The 16,473-nt window shown below is 45.7% G+C and overlaps 1 protein-coding gene across 2 annotated transcripts in view; it reads left to right on the top strand.

The window, feature by feature from the left end:
* PLXNB1 (plexin B1) overlaps positions 1-16,473 on the top strand; it is a 42,183-nt gene that overhangs the window by 4,737 nt on the left and 20,973 nt on the right. Inside the window, exons 2-14 of one of the 2 annotated variants that reach the window (XM_026087972.1) lie at positions 1,087-1,269; positions 1,706-1,834; positions 4,312-4,412; positions 5,154-5,286; positions 5,978-6,134; positions 9,115-9,223; positions 9,315-9,423; positions 10,033-10,896; positions 11,313-11,438; positions 12,541-12,663; positions 13,707-13,800; positions 14,024-14,190; positions 15,226-15,377. In XM_026087972.1, the coding sequence (XP_025943757.1) occupies positions 1,087-1,269; positions 1,706-1,834; positions 4,312-4,412; positions 5,154-5,286; positions 5,978-6,134; positions 9,115-9,223; positions 9,315-9,423; positions 10,033-10,896; positions 11,313-11,438; positions 12,541-12,663; positions 13,707-13,800; positions 14,024-14,190; positions 15,226-15,377 (2,447 nt within the window). The remainder of the gene's footprint in view (positions 1-1,086; positions 1,270-1,705; positions 1,835-4,311; positions 4,413-5,153; positions 5,287-5,977; positions 6,135-9,114; positions 9,224-9,314; positions 9,424-10,032; positions 10,897-11,312; positions 11,439-12,540; positions 12,664-13,706; positions 13,801-14,023; positions 14,191-15,225; positions 15,378-16,473) is intronic. The other variant, XM_026087973.1, reaches the window with a different exon arrangement.

Genomic DNA, 16,473 nt, shown 5'->3' with positions numbered 1-16,473 from the left:
GGAAATGCTACCCATAAGGAATTCCGTGATGAAAATCACTAGTTTGTACAAACAACACTGTCTGAAGACAAGCCATTAATTGATTAAAATGTCGTTTGTAATTGTTGAATGAACAATGCTGCATTCAGTCTCCAAAAGCGTACTGTAAAATTAGATTGGATACAGAACAAAGTGTCAAGAAAGACTATAAAGCAATGGAGAAACTATCCTAGACAAGATTGGGTTTGTTATTTAGGGGGAAAAAATAGGAGCATAATGAAATATCTTCTCTCCACGCATGCAAATAGTAAATCCGTTGGCAGCTTTTATTCCGTTTCCTTTAGAATTCAATAAGTGAATGTTTGGTGGGATTGGAAGGTATCTAACCGGAACAGAAAGATAAGTGTTTTCACACAGTGCTTTGTACACAGTGGAATTAATTTTCAGATATCTAACAAAGCTCTGAAGAATTGGAGTGATGTGCAGAAAAGACTCTTGTTTTGACTWCTTCTGGCCTCACTCTAGACCTATGCACTCTGATTTTTTGTAAGCTGTGCTCCACTCTGTGCTTGTATATGTCCTGATGCTTTGGGTTTCTGCTTCAGAACTCACATTTGTAGGTAATATGATAGCACAACGTAAACATGGGTAATTGTTGGAGGTGATGTTTGTGACTGGGTAGTTGGTTCCATTTTGTACTGGAAACAGGAATTCTTGTCTCCTTTTTTTGTTGTTGTTGGCTTTTTTTTTTTTTTGGTTGGTTGGTTATTGTGAAAAACAGAATGAATTTTCCCTAAGCCCATCACTTGGGAGATTGATAGTTTAATAGAGTTCAGATGCATTTCATTACTGATGTGTCTGTTATGCTGAAAGGACTTGGCTGAAATGTCTGCAGGGTCCGTTAAGGCTACAAACAGCCAACATAACTAATTATTAAAAGCTGGTTTTCTGTTCTCAGTCAAAAACCCCAGAGGTGTTCAAAGCTGAATTCRCTGTTCAGGCACCTCTGAGGAGTTTGGCTGGAAATGGTGATAAAGGTTGAAGATGCTAGTATTACYTGTACCTTCTTTTGTTGAACTGGTCTCCCTGTTTTTCCCCTCAACAAAGGACACCCTGTATGCCTACCCSTGTGGCTCTGACCACACTCCCAGCCCTATGGCCAGCCGGATACCCTTGGAAGCAGCTCCACTCCTGGAGAAGACAGAAGCCCGTCTGACAGCTGTGGCAGTGAATGTGGAAGATGGCCACACTATTGCTTTTCTGGGAGACAGCAGAGGGAGGCTGCACAAGGTACGAGCTGGATGCGACAAGAAACAGAGGGTAAAACTAATCAGCGATGCTCAGGTGAAGGGAAAAAAGGCAAGTTCTCTTGCCCCTCAATCTTTTAAGCAATCAGGTTCCCACTAAAGATCATTGCTATCAGATGGCCTCTTCTCACACTGTCTGTATTGTCCATTGAGAATGTGAATGCTCAAAGCCGTTGTCATGCTGCCCTTGGTTACATCTGCACTGAGCCAGTGTCAGGACTGCTGTGTCCTACATGGCTTCTGCAGGTATTGCTGGGCACCTGCTTGACGCTGCTGAAGTTGTTGCATTGGGATTTTGATGGGAGGTGGAAACCCTTCCTTGCACACAGCAGCGGTTCCAGGTTGCTCCTGATGTAGGACAGTACCTCCTGCTCCTACTCTGCTCTGCTTACATACCAGCGTGACTCTGTCTCTTGCAGGCGTACTTAGGAGCGATGGGAGATACCAGTATATACGCTTCTTTAGCTATCCAGTTAAATAGCATGGTGAGTGGAGACCTGCTATTCGACCAGTTGCAGAAGCACCTCTTTGTCATGACCCAGTCAATGGTAAGAGCAATAAAATCCCTTCTACAGCAAAGTGAAAGCATTTGTGGCCCAGATGACCTGCTGAAGGGGTTGGAAGAGGCAGAGAAACAGTGCCCATAGCTAGACTTGTGCTGGGTGGCACCTACACAAGGTGGCACCTGGTGGCACCAGTCTGGCATACTGGTAGGGGACTGGCCTTCTGCAAAAGCTGTATGAAGTGTGGGGGAAGTCTTGTTACCCTAAACCATGGTCTATTTGCACATGCCAGTCTGTGTTGTATCAGCAGTGGTGGAGGAGTATGAACTGCAGGTTACAAAAGGCTGCTCCATTGGGGTGGAGAGAAGGTAGCCTAAATCCCTGAGTTCCTCCATGTYGAGCAAGGACTGTTCAGGTGACAGTGTATCTTCACCTGAGCAGAGGAATATGAGTCGCCTAGGTTCACAAGTAATATGCCTTATCCTGGGTTTGCAGCAAAAAGGGAGGTTTTGTGTAATTAAAACTGTGGCACATCTCCTGTCCTTAATCAGTTAAGATTAAGCTGTTCTTCTGTAGACACATAACCTATGGAAAGCAGATATGTGTGGGAAGTACCTTCAGTTAGCAGAGGTGTGCTCTCRCCAGGTAGATGATAAGAGTCTTGAAGATGAAATCAAAATATATAAGGAACCATGTTAGGCAACTTCCCATCGTCTTCTCCTGCCTTCTGTAGTTCTCCCTCTGTCTGGTGGCAGCAGGAAGAGAAGAGGCATGGGGAYTGGTGAAACTTTTGGGATACTGATATCTGCAGAGTGGAAAATCCAGCTAGAGATACCTTATTTAAGAGGATTTATTTAACACTCAARTCATCTTCTTGAGCTAGAAAGAAAAAGATTCTCCTTGCAAAGGAAAAGCAGGCCCTGAGTTGCTCCATGTCTGAAGGAAAGAGCAAACTACAGATGAGAGCGTACCAGAAAAGGACTGCTTCCTTTCATCCCCCTGTGTGCATTTTGCAGGATTCAGAAATTCTGTAACATTTCAAAGGAGGAGTTAAAATCTGTGAGTGGAAGAAGATTAGGGAAATCTGAAATATATCCTTAAGAGTAATTGTTCTGTCAATAAAGAATGCAAATAACAAGATGTATTTAGCAAAAGTATTGGGTTAGGGATTAGAAGCTGATGATTTAAAGTAACTGGCAATATAATAGCTGATTAAAGAGGGAGCAAGAGGCTGAAATCAGCAAGGTGGGGGGGTCAATAAAGCAAAGCAGAAGTGTTCTGCAAGTCAAACTTACCCCTGGACAGCAGGAGGTTATTTTTCCACATTGATCAAAGCCCGTTGGTCTAATTTCAGTCAAATGATAGTCCTGCCAGATAGAGTTGGGCAACAGAGAAGATGCATTCAGAGGCCTCAGCCAGAGCTACCATGTCCAGCTTCAGTCACCTGCATGTCAAGAGAAATGATCTGCCATGACAGAGTCCAGACGAGCTAAAGAGTGAACAGTGGAGGCCTGAAAAGCAGGGAAGACTGAAAGAACTAGTATCCCTAAGTCTAAGGGAGAAGGGAGGAAAAAGGTGGAGGCAAGTGTTAACTGAGAAAAGGAAGGAAGTAACCCTTTCTCCATCATGCTAGTGAGTAAGATACGGAGTCATGGGTTCAGATTGCAAGTAGGGAGATTTAGGTGAGGAAATAAGGAARAATTCCAAATGATGAGGATAGTGACACATGAATTGCCTGGGTAGCTCATGGCTTTTCGATTCTTRGAAAATTTCTGGAATAGATATGCTAATATAAATAACATATCTAGCAAATTTTTGCCTTGGGGAATGAAATGGATTAAATGGTGAGATCCTTTCCAGATTTATTTTTTGTGATACTTCAAACCCTTGAAGTAAAGGGTTAATATCCTGTAGCAGTGTATGAAGAAGAAATGGAGAAGTGTGATACATGGATTTCTTTCATGAGCTTTTTGCTAGATCTGAAACCAATTCTGGAGTTCATTTTTAAATGGATGTTAAAATTCTAGTTGTTTCAAGGAAGAATGCTTTAAAACAATAAATGGTTTGGCGAACCCACGTCATAGTGAGAAATTTAAGAAGCTCAACCTTGTAACCTTGTTTGCCCAAGAGAGGGTTGAGAAGTGTGGTATGTATGCAACCAGAAAGACAGAAACTGCTATTCTTTAATCCTTTTTGTTAAAGTGTAGTTTTTATCACTAAATAAGGTCTCCTTTTCACAAAAAAAGTCAAGGATAATCTATGTTATAGCAATGCCTTTGTTTTAGGTTTGCCTCAGTGCCTCTGTAGAAACTRATGTTTAAGTGCTTTTCATCAACATGTGAAACAGCCATTCAGATGGGCTCTGGAAACTTGTTCCTTTTTTCTTTAGTTTTAAGCAGTATTGGGAATTAACACAAAGTTGTAGTGAGCATCAGGATAATAGAACTTGTTAGCTGGGCAGAAGTCATAGAACTGGAACCTGCTTTTTGTGTGCTGTTCTCACTAATTTCTTTTTCTGACAGGTGGTAAAGGTTCCCATATTGGAGTGTTCCCTGTATTCAGACTGTGAATCCTGTCTGATGCTGAAAGATCCTTACTGTGGCTGGTGTGTTCTTCAGGGACGGTAAGATAGATCCCTGGTTACTTGCAAGGTTTTTGAAGGGATGATGCTTAGGGAATGTGTCTACTTACTCTCTTCCATTTCTGTATCTGTGTGTCTATGTCTATGCGTCTGGATTTAGTCTGTTTTTAACTTCTTTATGTGATATGCTTGGCCTACAGATTCACTCTGACTTACCATTCTTCTATCTGCCTCCCTAAAGCATCGCCACCACCAGCCACAGTTGCACTTCTCTTTCCAGCACACAGAGTATCTTTCTGTTGCCTTTTGGGTCTTTGGTCACCACTCACCATGCTCCCCCGCAGTGGATTTCTGCCTGTTTTCAGTCTGGCTGCAGCGTGAGAACTGCTTCATTTCAAATACAGAGAAACTATCCTGGGTCTTCTGCTGATGTCACTTTCTTATTTAGCACTCTTCGCTTCTTACTCGCTGACATTGCTTAATAAGACATGGTTTATTCCAGTGTGTCTATCTGCTCGCTGGCTCTGTCTCCCAGTGCAGTGCCATGGCAACTAATTTATGGCCCTTGAGGCCCAGCGAGTGCCTATTCATCTGTATGTACTGGCAACAGTTCATCCCCTTGTGGATGGTGGTGGGAGGCTGGGACTTCTGTGGCTTGTGCAGTGGGCTCCCTGACCCTCCAGCAAGGTTTCTGAAAGCCAGCGTCAGCTTGGAAGCCAAAGAACGTGTGTCCTGTTTAGGCTGCGCAGACCTCCCATAGGGCTTCTTGCTGTTTCTCTGCAGGTGCAGCCGTCGCTCTGAGTGCTTGCGATCCAGGTTGAGTGAGCAGTGGCTCTGGAGCTTTAACTCTACACAGCAGTGCCTGTCCATCCAGTCACTAACTCCAGCCAATATCAGCAGAGAGGAAAAGAGAAATGTGAGCAGTGATGATCCTCTATGACAATGCTCAAGCATGTAGAAGGTCCCCTGCAAGCTCTGAGGGGTCGCAGGTCCTCCTGTTGCTTTCAGTGGTGTATTGAATCACTAAGCCTTCAAGCACATTTTGTCTGCCTCTTATAAGGAGCTTACATGATTTAGCGCTCTCAGGAGATAATTTCGTTGTTGTTCATCTAAAGCTGTAAGTCCTTGTCTGCTAATAGGAAGTTATCGAGTATTTTGCACTATTTGGCTGCTTGGATGGGATCTCTCCTTGTCTTGATTTGTATAAAGTGCCCTTCTCTGGGGGTTCAGAGTATTTCTGACACTCGTTGGAAAGATCTGAAAGAAGCTACCTAAAGTTACAGCTTCAGTGTGGTATCGGAGAGCTGGTAGAAAAGCTAACAAGATGCTGCAGTGTTTTGAAGTTTGTCAGGAGGTGGTGAGAACCTGCCTTCATTTGGAGACTTGAGCAAAGGGGGAGATYTTGCTGAGGAATGAGCAAGTTTGGTTTGGGAATGGCAAGGCATGATGAATGGAGCAGCCAGGCCTAGGAGGCATAATAGAAAAATGTATAGGTGTATGGGTGACTTCTTCCTGGGGTTCTTACTATGAAAAAATAAACCAAAAATTATATGAAATAAGAATATGTTAGGGGGCAAATAATTTATTGGACRTTATTGAATTGGTAGATATTCCTGGCTATCTCGGATTTACCATCTCTGCGTGAGGAAGAATTTTACTCATGCTACTTTGAAGATTATGAAAGCCCAGCAGTTCTGACAGAGTCGGGAATCATGTGCCCCTCACCAGATCCCAGCCAAGCGCCAACTTTGCCAACCGGAGCAGGTCAGTGAAATGCTTTAAATGGAGTGTGATAGCTCTGATAACATTGTCGGGAGAAAGTACATTTCAGATCCATCAGATTGCCAGGGTTAACAGGCATGAATGTACATGGTCTGTCAGCAGGTGTTCATTTCATTCTGTCATAATGTGTTTGCTTTCTACTTGTGTCACACACATCCTGTGCTATTCTGGGCTGCTGCCAGATTCCAGTGCCAAATTCTGGTAGCTGGAAAGGAGGTTCTGCTTGAAGGGTTATATGCAAATCTGAATATGATCTGAAATGCAGTTTAGAGTGGTGGCTGGTTTGGCAGCCTTGTCAAAAATCTGGATACAGGACTCACTCGCGCTCTCCCACGTGCGTGCTCTCTTTTTTTTTTTTTAATAAAAAATGGGGTCGTGTTTAAAACCAAACAAAACACAAATGTTTTCAAAACCCACATATTAGTGAGACAAGGAAGTACTTGTAAGGAAAGGCTAGMAGAGATCCACAGTCCTAGAAGAGATTAGAAATGAATCTGCAATGCAGCATAACCTCAGAAAATGCCCTGTCAGCCTTCTGTTAGTGTGACAAGTAACTGGCTGGGCATCCCTAATTGGCTACTCTGTCTAAACACACCTGGAAAGTTCTCACTCAGTTTATTGTCTTTGCATTGGATTTTGCAGTACTTAACCTGTCGATATGARTACTGATGAGCTGATCTCTTCAGAGAACTTGTTCATCTGAAATAAAAGGAAGGTACAGATTCGGAAGCATTCCACAAGATTCATCCAAATGGCTAAACAGATTTTTCYGTGMCACTGTGCAGCTGGCTAATAGGTCTGAAAGGTCCTCCATGGACATAACATGACAGCTGAAGTTAGCTAGCTCAGTCATTCAGTCTCAAACTTCTTGATTTTTCAATGATACTTGCCCGTTGTCTTTTCGCACTGCCCTAGTCTGGAAAGAACCAACCAAGCCTCCATTTGGGGTGGACAGGCACAGAGAGAGGAAAAACGCTTTATGCACTGCCATTGTAGCAGAGTGGATGGGATTGACTTCAACCATTTGGTTGTGCAAAAGTGAGCCTGATTTTGAGCACAGCTGTGAAAGTCAGGGTAGATAAAGCCACAGGCTAGTTCCCACTACTTCAGGTATCAGATACTTTTATTGGTRCCTTTGTAAGCCAGCCTTGCTCTTACTCTGAGTCTTCATAGATGCTTTACTTATGCTGTTTTCATGTTGCTACTCTGAGGCTTAGCAAGCTGCTTCTGCTTTCTGCCTAAACTTATCCATGGATGATCTGTGTCCATTTGATCTCATCTGTGTTATTGTTTTGCTTCAACAGCTCTTCTGCCATCCAAGGACTTATGGCCAGGCATTCTTAGCATGGAGCTTTGCTATTCTAACTCTGCCAACTTTCTTCATGTTCTTTTGTTATGTAGGTTTCCTCGTTCCTTCACTGTATTTGCAGCCCTTCTTGGCACTGCATCAGTGCTCTACTAAGATGAATTGAAGCTGGTAACCAGAATCATACATTGTTTTCTAAATGAGGTCTCATCAGGGCCTCAGACAAAGGCAYTGGAACTTTCCCATTCTTATTTGAAATACCTTTCYCCGATCATTGAAATATCTGGTTGTTTTTTTTGTTTTGGGGTCTCCCCCCCAGTTTTGCTTTAAGGCTCGTTTTTACTGGGTCATCTGTCACTTCAAGCTGATGAGCTCCAAGTCAGTAGCATAAACCCTTGCTCTTAGTTTGCAAGCCCTCACCATGTCTTCTGCGCTGTTGAATAGCATTACTGGCAGTCATGGGAAAGAGTGGCCTTCTTGGGGAAAGGAATATTTATAAATGTGGTGTCATAGCCCTGAAATCCTGAGAGGTACTGGCCTCTCCACCACTGCTAAATACCATCACCTCTAAAACAGTAATGAAAGTTGGCAATACTGTAGTGTCTTTTGCCTCCAGCCACAGATGATGCCCTCCCTTTCTCCTAGTCRTGGTTTTTCATACACACCTTATCAGCTGTTTTACTAGCATACTGCTTCACTTGCCATTCTACCAGGAACCCGGCTGAGGCTTGACTGATTCTCCACCAGACAAGATAGCTGTTTTGTTGTGGTCCAAACATTTGCAAATGAATGGATCTTACCTCCAAGAGAAGGCCTGAACTCTGAGAGGAAAGATGGGCAAGCTTCTTTTGTAGCAAACTGTCTTGGAGAAATGGCAGTTCCTGGAACCCAGCAGAGCATGTAATATGTTCTCATTATTTAGAGAACTAACATCTGACTCTCGAGTCAGGGGGGCACTTGTCTGGATCAAGATTAATTGGGGGTTTTTTGTTTGTTTGTTTTTATTATTATCATATGCAAAACATCTCCTTCAGGCTTATGCTATCAGCTCTATCTTTAAGTTCTGACTATCTCAGCAGTTATCCAGCCTATCAGAAAATAATGGTAGTCTTCCCCCAAAGTGGAAGAGGCTATCCTGAGGATGGAGCTAACATGAGACCTCARTTTGAAGCAGATAAAAGCCTTCAGTCATTGAAGTTGAGATTACAAAGTTTTGTAAGCTCCTTCACTTATTCACTTAGTCTGGACGTATAACAAGGCTCTCAAGGTGATGGCAGCATGTGAAGTGCATGTCAGTTCTAAGGGTTTGGTTTTAATTTGGCTGACAAGGGAAAGCAATCAGCTTTGCGCCTGGAATGTTACTTCTTCCTGTAATACAGAGATGACAGTGAAATTACAGCAAATAAAGATGGGGAGATCTTCAGAGCCATCTTCCCTCCTGCAAGCTGGCAAGAGTCATCATAAACTATTCCAGACAGACTTGTCCAACCTGTTTTTAGTGTCCATAGGATAATCCAGGAATGAAGATGCTACAAGCATGCAAGGGAATCTATGTCCATGTTTGATAGTGTCTTCCCTAAAGCATGCTGTCTCTCCTAACATTATTACAGACTTATAGTGGCTCCATTTCTAAGAAATTTTTATTTTTGCTTTCAGATCATGTCACCATAAAGCTTGTAGTGCGTTTCCATGACATCTTCATTGCCTCTGTGGACTTCTCTTTCTATGACTGTGCTGCTGTTGCCCTGCTATGGAAATCAGCACCGTGAGCACCTGGGTTTTTTTCTCTAGTTATGGGGAGGGTGACTGTCCCCTCCTGGGTCATCTTAGTGGCTGCTTTTCTATCACTGTTCCAGGTGCCAGAAGTGTGTGAGCAGTCCTTGGGGATGTAACTGGTGCATTCAGCAGCACCTCTGCACCCACAAAGCAGCCTGTGAGGAAGGAACCATTATCTACAACGAAAGGGTGCGTCTCCTAGTCAGTCCTATGAGCTAACAGCCTCCTTGTGTCCCAGYGAGTCAGATCTCTTCTCAGGTAAAGCAGCAGCTCTCAGTTGTCCCATGCACAGAGCTGAGCTGTTGGAGCAGATCTTCCCCTTGATGTGACACGAGGCTCCATGTGCCCACGCTGTTACAAGGCCTTGCTAGGTTTCAGGGGAGGTGCCATCAGATGAAGCAGGTCACTCTTCTCCCTGGGTCATCCAGCCTGGGCTCTCAAGGTGAGGGACAAGAGCAAGCCTGCAGGGAGCTGTGAGTGGGGAGGCAGAGCAGCTGCATTTGTGGCAGCCACAGGTCACTTTGCCATGTTGTGAGGGGTGAAGGCAGGCAGACCTCCCTCTGAGTGGAGGTGAGTGCAGGCCTCTCTGTGGGAAGAGGGAAYGTTGCTGAATCTTTTGCGCTGTGAGCACTGCCTGGTCCTGTCGCAAGACAGGTGCTGTGAGATGTAGTCCTCCTCACAGAAATCCAGTGGGTGAAGCAGCCTCTCATAAATGTTGCTACGGGAAGGAATAATCTGTTTTGGGTTTTATTCTGTTTTGTTTTTCTCTTCTCACTGCACCATGTTGTTTTTTTCTAGGCCCAGCTTCCAACCTCACGTCTGTTTCCTTCTTCAGCAGCTCCCCCCAGCAAGTCCTCTACCATAGCCCCAACGGCAGCCACAAAACCTGTCACTCCCCCTGTGCGTGTGGTGCTGAGCACTGTGCCCCCCACAGAGCCTGTCCCCATCACACCCTCCGCGGTCTCAAGTACAACGACTGAGCCCAGAGGGACCCTCAGCTACACGTACTTGACTCTCTCGTCTGAAGCTGCCTCTCTCCAAGCCTCCACAGAATCTCCCCTGCCACCGCCAGCGGACAAACCTGCTGTCACAGCACCAGACACAACTTCCCCTGCTACATCTGTCCTCACCAGCCCATCGAAGCCTGTGGATCACRCAGCCCTGCCCACCTCCGAGACCAGAGCCACTGCCCGGGAGCCATGGCCCACCAACCCACCCACCACCGTGGTGGGTAGTCCTCTGCACACATCTGTGGCAGCAGTAACACCTTCTCCTCRCACCACCAGTTTCACGTGGCCTCCCAGTTCTGTTCCTACCACAGAGGCACTGACATCTGCCATCCCATCTCCCCAAACCCACAGCCATAAGCCAGGGGTCCCTGTTGCCTCTGATGACTCTCCTGGAGAGCTGGAAACTAAACTACCTGCTTCAGACCTCCCACCGTCAGCTCCCCCAGACTGGCTGCTGGGGGAAGGCACAGAGCTCCAGGATACAGAGGACTGGATGGATTTGCTGCAGGCTGAGAACGACACATCTCCCTTCTCTGCTTCTACCCTTCTGTCGGGCGATGGTGATTCTTCAGAAAGGGATGCCCCTGACTTTCCCAGGATCCTCCATCCTGACCTTGACTATCAGTATGATGCCCCTGGGTTTTGGGAGGAGGTAAGTTGCTGGGCTTTGGAGTCCACAATCTAAGGTTGTAACACTTTAAAATTTCAGTACGGATTGCTGATCTAATACGTTTCAGCAGACAGGAGAGGTTGTGCTCTTCTAGAGGAGAGAAGCTGACAGCTATAATGTGCAGGGTGAGAAGTGGCACCCTGAGAAAGAAAAATGTGTGGGAAGAGGTTCCAAGGTTTTGTAGAAATGCTGCTGGCCTGGAGGCAACAGCTGCTGTGATGTCTAGCATGTTCACAGCTTTCTGCTGTTCACCACTTTGGGCTCCTGCTTTGCTTTCTGTAACCCTGTGGTAAAGAAGCACAGCTTCCTGTTCCTGTTTCTCTGTTGGCCTGGTGGGTTCTGATTCCCTCTCAGAGCCATGGAAGTCCCTTTCTCTAAAGGTGTGTGCTTGTTTTCAGAATGAAGAGCTTAGCTGGGGTCCTGATGCATGTCCCTGTGTGCAAGGAATCCAGGGATCTTCACTGTTTCCAGTCAATGTGGCGAGGAAGATAACTCTGCTGGGAAAGAACTTCCACCTCTATCAGGTAGTCAGCTGCTACCTCCCATTAGCCTTGAGAAACTGTCATAGAACAGAGCAGTCTTTGGGCAACCTGTCCACTGGGCTGCTAAAAATACTTGTAAGAAGTGATTGGGCTCTGCCTAGGTTTTTTCTGCTGGAGAAATAGCAGATCTATAGATAAGGAATTACATAGTTTGACTTATTGGTGGGTAGGAGGGCACTCAGGGAGGACAGTACAGGTGTGGACCAACCTGTCAGAAATGATCTGCATGTGTTAGCATTAAATTGCACCTATGCYGCACTGCAGGTGATAGTTTTTGGAGTAACTTCCTGCTGAATCTCTGCTGATTGTTTATGTCTTCATAAACTGAAGATAAGTCATCTGTTCCTTTTCCTTTCTGGCCTCCTAATGTTGATGTGGCTATTCCTGTCATACCTGAAATGTCTGGAATGGGGAAAACCAGCCCTTGAAAGCTACATTCCTTGGGTGCGCCTCTGATAAAAATTCTGCTTACTTCTCAAGACAGAAAACTGATTTAGTAACTTCTTGGAAATGACCACCTTGGATCATGCAGCCCACAGACTAATTATTACTTTATATGTTAAACCTGATATATTACATTGCACAGAGGAGCAGAGCTGGTTACAGATGCATATCTATCTTTTTTACAGGAATTGTCTAAGCAATTCAGTAAAAAGTTTATAGGAGAGAAGAAAAATACCCTTAGTGTTTTTGAGGTGCACTGGCCTAATCTGCACACTCTACTCTTCATTTCCAAGCTAGTCTCTCGCAGAGCTGTACAGGCATAACCTCATAGTCCCACTGGTTTTTCTTTAATTCCTTCTCCTTTGCCAAGTTCTCCCCACATTGTCATTCATGTACTCCCGTCTAGGTGTTTTGTTTTATGTTGGTTTGATTCCTTTCATACATGGAGGCAGTGAGAGCATAGAGAGCCTTTCAATATAGCATAGAAATGGCATAATGAAGGGAATGAGAGGAGCACGCTGCCTGCGCAGTAAGAAGCATGGTACAAGGTACTGAACTGGAGAGGCAGGAGCCCACTCTCGTGTACCAGGAAGCTCCATGTGATTGAGAAATGGTGCAGTATGTGTCTTCCTATCTACAGGACCAGCAATGGGACTATGAGTGTGTTCTGAACTTGGAGGGGAGGACAGTGGTGATGGATGCTTATGTGGAGGGGGAAGAAACAAACCAGTCCCTCTGTTATATCACATGCCAGCTGCACCAGGTGAGTGCTTGGGATGCGTGATGCCATTTCAGAGTTTGCACTGATCTGTTTTTGCTTGGCTTGTTTATCTGACAGGCTGGGAAGCGAACTCTTTGGGGGTGCAGAGCATGTTTGTTAAAATATTTTATACCATATTTAGCACTATGGGGCCCTCATCTGTGATGCTGCTGCCTGGTGGCAATGGTGTCTTCAGCCTGCAGAAAGATTGTGCTGTCTGAGCCACAAGATCTGCTGCTGCATTTACCACAGCATAGAACAATGCTGTTTCTGAATCAGTGCTCGATGCTACCTGCCAGGACAGTGCTGTTTCTGCTTTAGCCTGAGTCACTGCTGTTCATGGTTTTCTGGACTGTGATTTCCTCTGCAATGGTGGTTCTTCTGCAAAAAGAAAAAAGATATTGATACAGATTTTGGGGTTGGTGGTGGAAGCTAGCCTATGGATTATAAGAATATCGGGCACAATAAAATAGCAATGTGTTTTTCAGGATGTGTGGATTTTACCTGAGGTAAGATTTACAAACAGAGGTGATGTTTTTAGTTTGCAAACTAATACAGTTGAGGGAGAGGAACAACATAAGCTTTTGTGGACACAAGCCCTGCAGACCAATTATAATCCAACATCTTGGTCTCAACTGAAATGAATTGTGCTGAAATGCTATCTTGACTAATTCTCTGAGCAGGTGACTTGTAGGTAGAAAGTTAGATATTTAGGAATACAGTTATGAGGTTAGACAAGTAACTGCATGAGTATGTGAGTGTTCTCAATGCTCACCTGGTGAACCAATGTCTGCTGCTCTTTCTAGTGCAGGTATTCTGGCTGTGTGAACTAGTGAGGKCAGGCTTATGCTGCTATTGCCTCAGTTAATGCTGCCTTGACTAGTTTTGCTGCCAGAAGTGGTCTGGCTAATCGTTTGCAGGGAGCTCCATGTAGGCTATATGTCCCAGTGCACCGTGCAGGATAGACAGACCCTGATTTTGTTTGTTCAGCTGGCTCATTTGTGCCTCCATTAAGCCCTTGACCTTGATGGTCTCTGTCTCTGCAGTACAGTTACACAGCACCTCAACTCGAATTCAACGCTGTGGTGTTTGTGCAGAGGCGACGGCACCTTCGAGTGGACAGTGCTGCAGATCTTCACGGTASGAGTGCAACACCTCCCCAGCAAGAAGACAGCAAATGGGATGGAGGGAAGTTGAGAAATCCTCAACTGAGACTTTTTGCATCTGTAGTAGTCCTATCACAGGGAAATGGGGGAAGCTGTACAGCCTTGTTCCCCTGAGTTGTTGCGGGGAGGATGGGAGAGGGTGTCTGTGTTGCTCTAGGGGATGTTTGCAGATGCCTCTGGACGTTTCTCCTTTGCAGTGACTTTCTACAACTGCTCTGTGGGGCACACTGATTGTAGCCGCTGCCAAACAGCTGACTCAAAGTACAACTGTGTGTGGTGTGGAGGCGAACACCCCAGCTGTATTTTCAGGGACTCCTGCAAGGAAGAGATAGAGGACCTGTGTCCAGCACCTCTCATTCACTCTGTGAGTAACTTGCTCGTTAGTGTACTGCACCTGGGACAAGGAGGGCTCCATCCTCCAGCTGAGAACAGAAGTCTGGCCTCAGATTGCAAACAGTGCAGCTCAACAATACATTAGCCACCTGAAGAGCATGTTAATCCTATTCTACTGTGGTTCCTCAGTGTTGGGGGAGGACACGACTTTTGTGCTGGGCTTTCAAGGGACTGATAGAGATCAATGGGGAAAGATGCGTTTGTACCTCATGCAAGCTGAAACTGGCATGCTGGAAGGAGCAGAATCATCCAGCAGCTGGGAAAGGGTCCACAGATGATATCCTCCAACAGTTCCTGAGGCAGATTGGCCCAGCTGAGCCTGAGGCAAAGGAGGACAAAACCTAATGGCAATGGCTCAGCAGGGATGGGAAGGGCATGACAGGTTACTGGAATTAATGATTTTTGTCTGTTTATTTTGAATGTTTCTTGCTAACTGCCACATGACAAATGTCTGTAGCTGTGTGTCCCTTTTGCTGTCAGCTTGTCCTCCCTCCAGTGGCACACAACATCCATGTGCTGCATCTTGTCTTAGCTTATCTTGGATGCTGTTCAGGGCCAGAGCTTTGAGGTTTGTGCAGCATGCAATTCATTGTTGTACTGATGCTGAGGAGGAGGATGGTGCTTGCTGCTTCAATACTAGTAACGTGTATTAGCTTTGCATTCCCACTCCTTCAGCAGAAATGCCCTTTGGAGCGGTCAGCCTGTTGATGAGAAGTCAAAGCAGGGCAGCCCTTGCTTAGAAACCTATAGTCTCTAGGGGGACTGCTTGCAACAGTGAGGTATGGGAAAGAAGGCTCCGATTGTGGTGTTCTCATTTATGGCCTTTTTTGTAGTGATGGTGCAAACTGATGCTAGTCCCAGCCAGTAAAAGGAATCCATTGCARTGCCCAGACAAAGCAGAGTCGGTAATGGGACAGTTCTGAAGGACCCTGTGCTGCAGATCAGTTGCCAGACTGCAGGGATGTGAGATACTGTGACATTTACACATGCGCGGATGTCTTTACAGGTGTACCCCCTGTCTGGACCAGTGGAAGGTGGCACTAGAATCACCATCACTGGCTCAAACCTCGGGCAGAAACATCAAGACATTGCAGAAACTGTCACTGTTGCAGGAATTCCCTGTGCCGTAGATGCTCAAGAGTATGAGATCTCTAGCAGGTAGAGTATCTGTGAACCTCCTCCCAGAGGCAGACGCTGGCTTTTCCCTTGGCTGCTGATACTAGGCTGAAATGTCATTGCCTTTGCTGTAGCACGTATTGAGCCTTGCCTGTTCCCCAGAGAGTGCCGCTGAATAAGGTCACTGTCTGATTAGTTAGGCAGTGACCTTGGAGATAAGACTGTGTGAAAGGAAATGACCCAACAGTGCTGCTGTATGCTGAACACGCTGCCGGTGCAGGGCCTGCAAGCCAGCTGAGTCGGGAGTCACAGGCTAAGTGCCATGCGGTTTCATGGACGTATGTCCCTGTTACAGGATGACTTAAAGAAAGCAAAGATGTGACTTGTGTAAGTGGCATTGCTAGGAGAATATCCTGACCTTGTTAACACAGGGTGAGGATGGGAATGTGCGGCTGGAGGTACTGCAGTTTCTTGCTTCTGTTTGAGTGGACGTGCCCTCAGACTGTCAGTCTTCACTAGCTGACCAGACTAGCTGACCGGTCTCCCAGGAACACATCCAGTGAAAGGACCCTCCTAGCCAGTGACTGACAAGGGAGTCTTGCTGGGCCCTATGCAACTCTTCAGTGGCTGGCAGGTCACACAGTGCTTGTAGAAGTAGGGGCTAGGAGGAGGAGAAGGGGAAGAAGCTGTCCTGCAGGATGCAGCTAATGTCAGTGATAAAGGGCAGTGGGTATCTAGTGTGTCTGGTCAGGAAAGGACTTGTATAGCAAGGAACTGTAATCAGGTGTTGAGAGGTATGACTGGGGCAGCTGGGAAGCAAGGAGAAAGGAACATGTGTAGAGTTGGTCTGTGGTTGGGCAGGTAGATGGGAGGCTTGGACAAGGGAGGGAGAGGAGCCAAGCAGCCAGCAGGAGATGTGGAGAGAAGAGCAAAGCAATTGTGAGTAACCTCTCATCAGAGCTATCATAAACCCATTTTTCCATTCCATGTTAGCAGTAGTTGTAGCGCCCTTCCCTCTGGGAGCCAGGTAAGATCCTGTTGGGAAGTGGCCTGTGAGCAGTGTTGTCCTGTCTGTGCTCCTTGTTTGTCCGATTCCATCTGCTTTCTGTTTTCATCCTAGAATTAGAACATAATATTT

This window comes from Apteryx rowi, unplaced genomic scaffold (genome assembly GCF_003343035.1).
Source record: "Apteryx rowi isolate R43461 unplaced genomic scaffold, aptRow1 scaffold_75, whole genome shotgun sequence".
Taxonomy (NCBI): Eukaryota; Metazoa; Chordata; class Aves; order Apterygiformes; family Apterygidae; genus Apteryx; species Apteryx rowi.
This window is presented reverse-complemented; position numbering and strand designations above follow the sequence as displayed.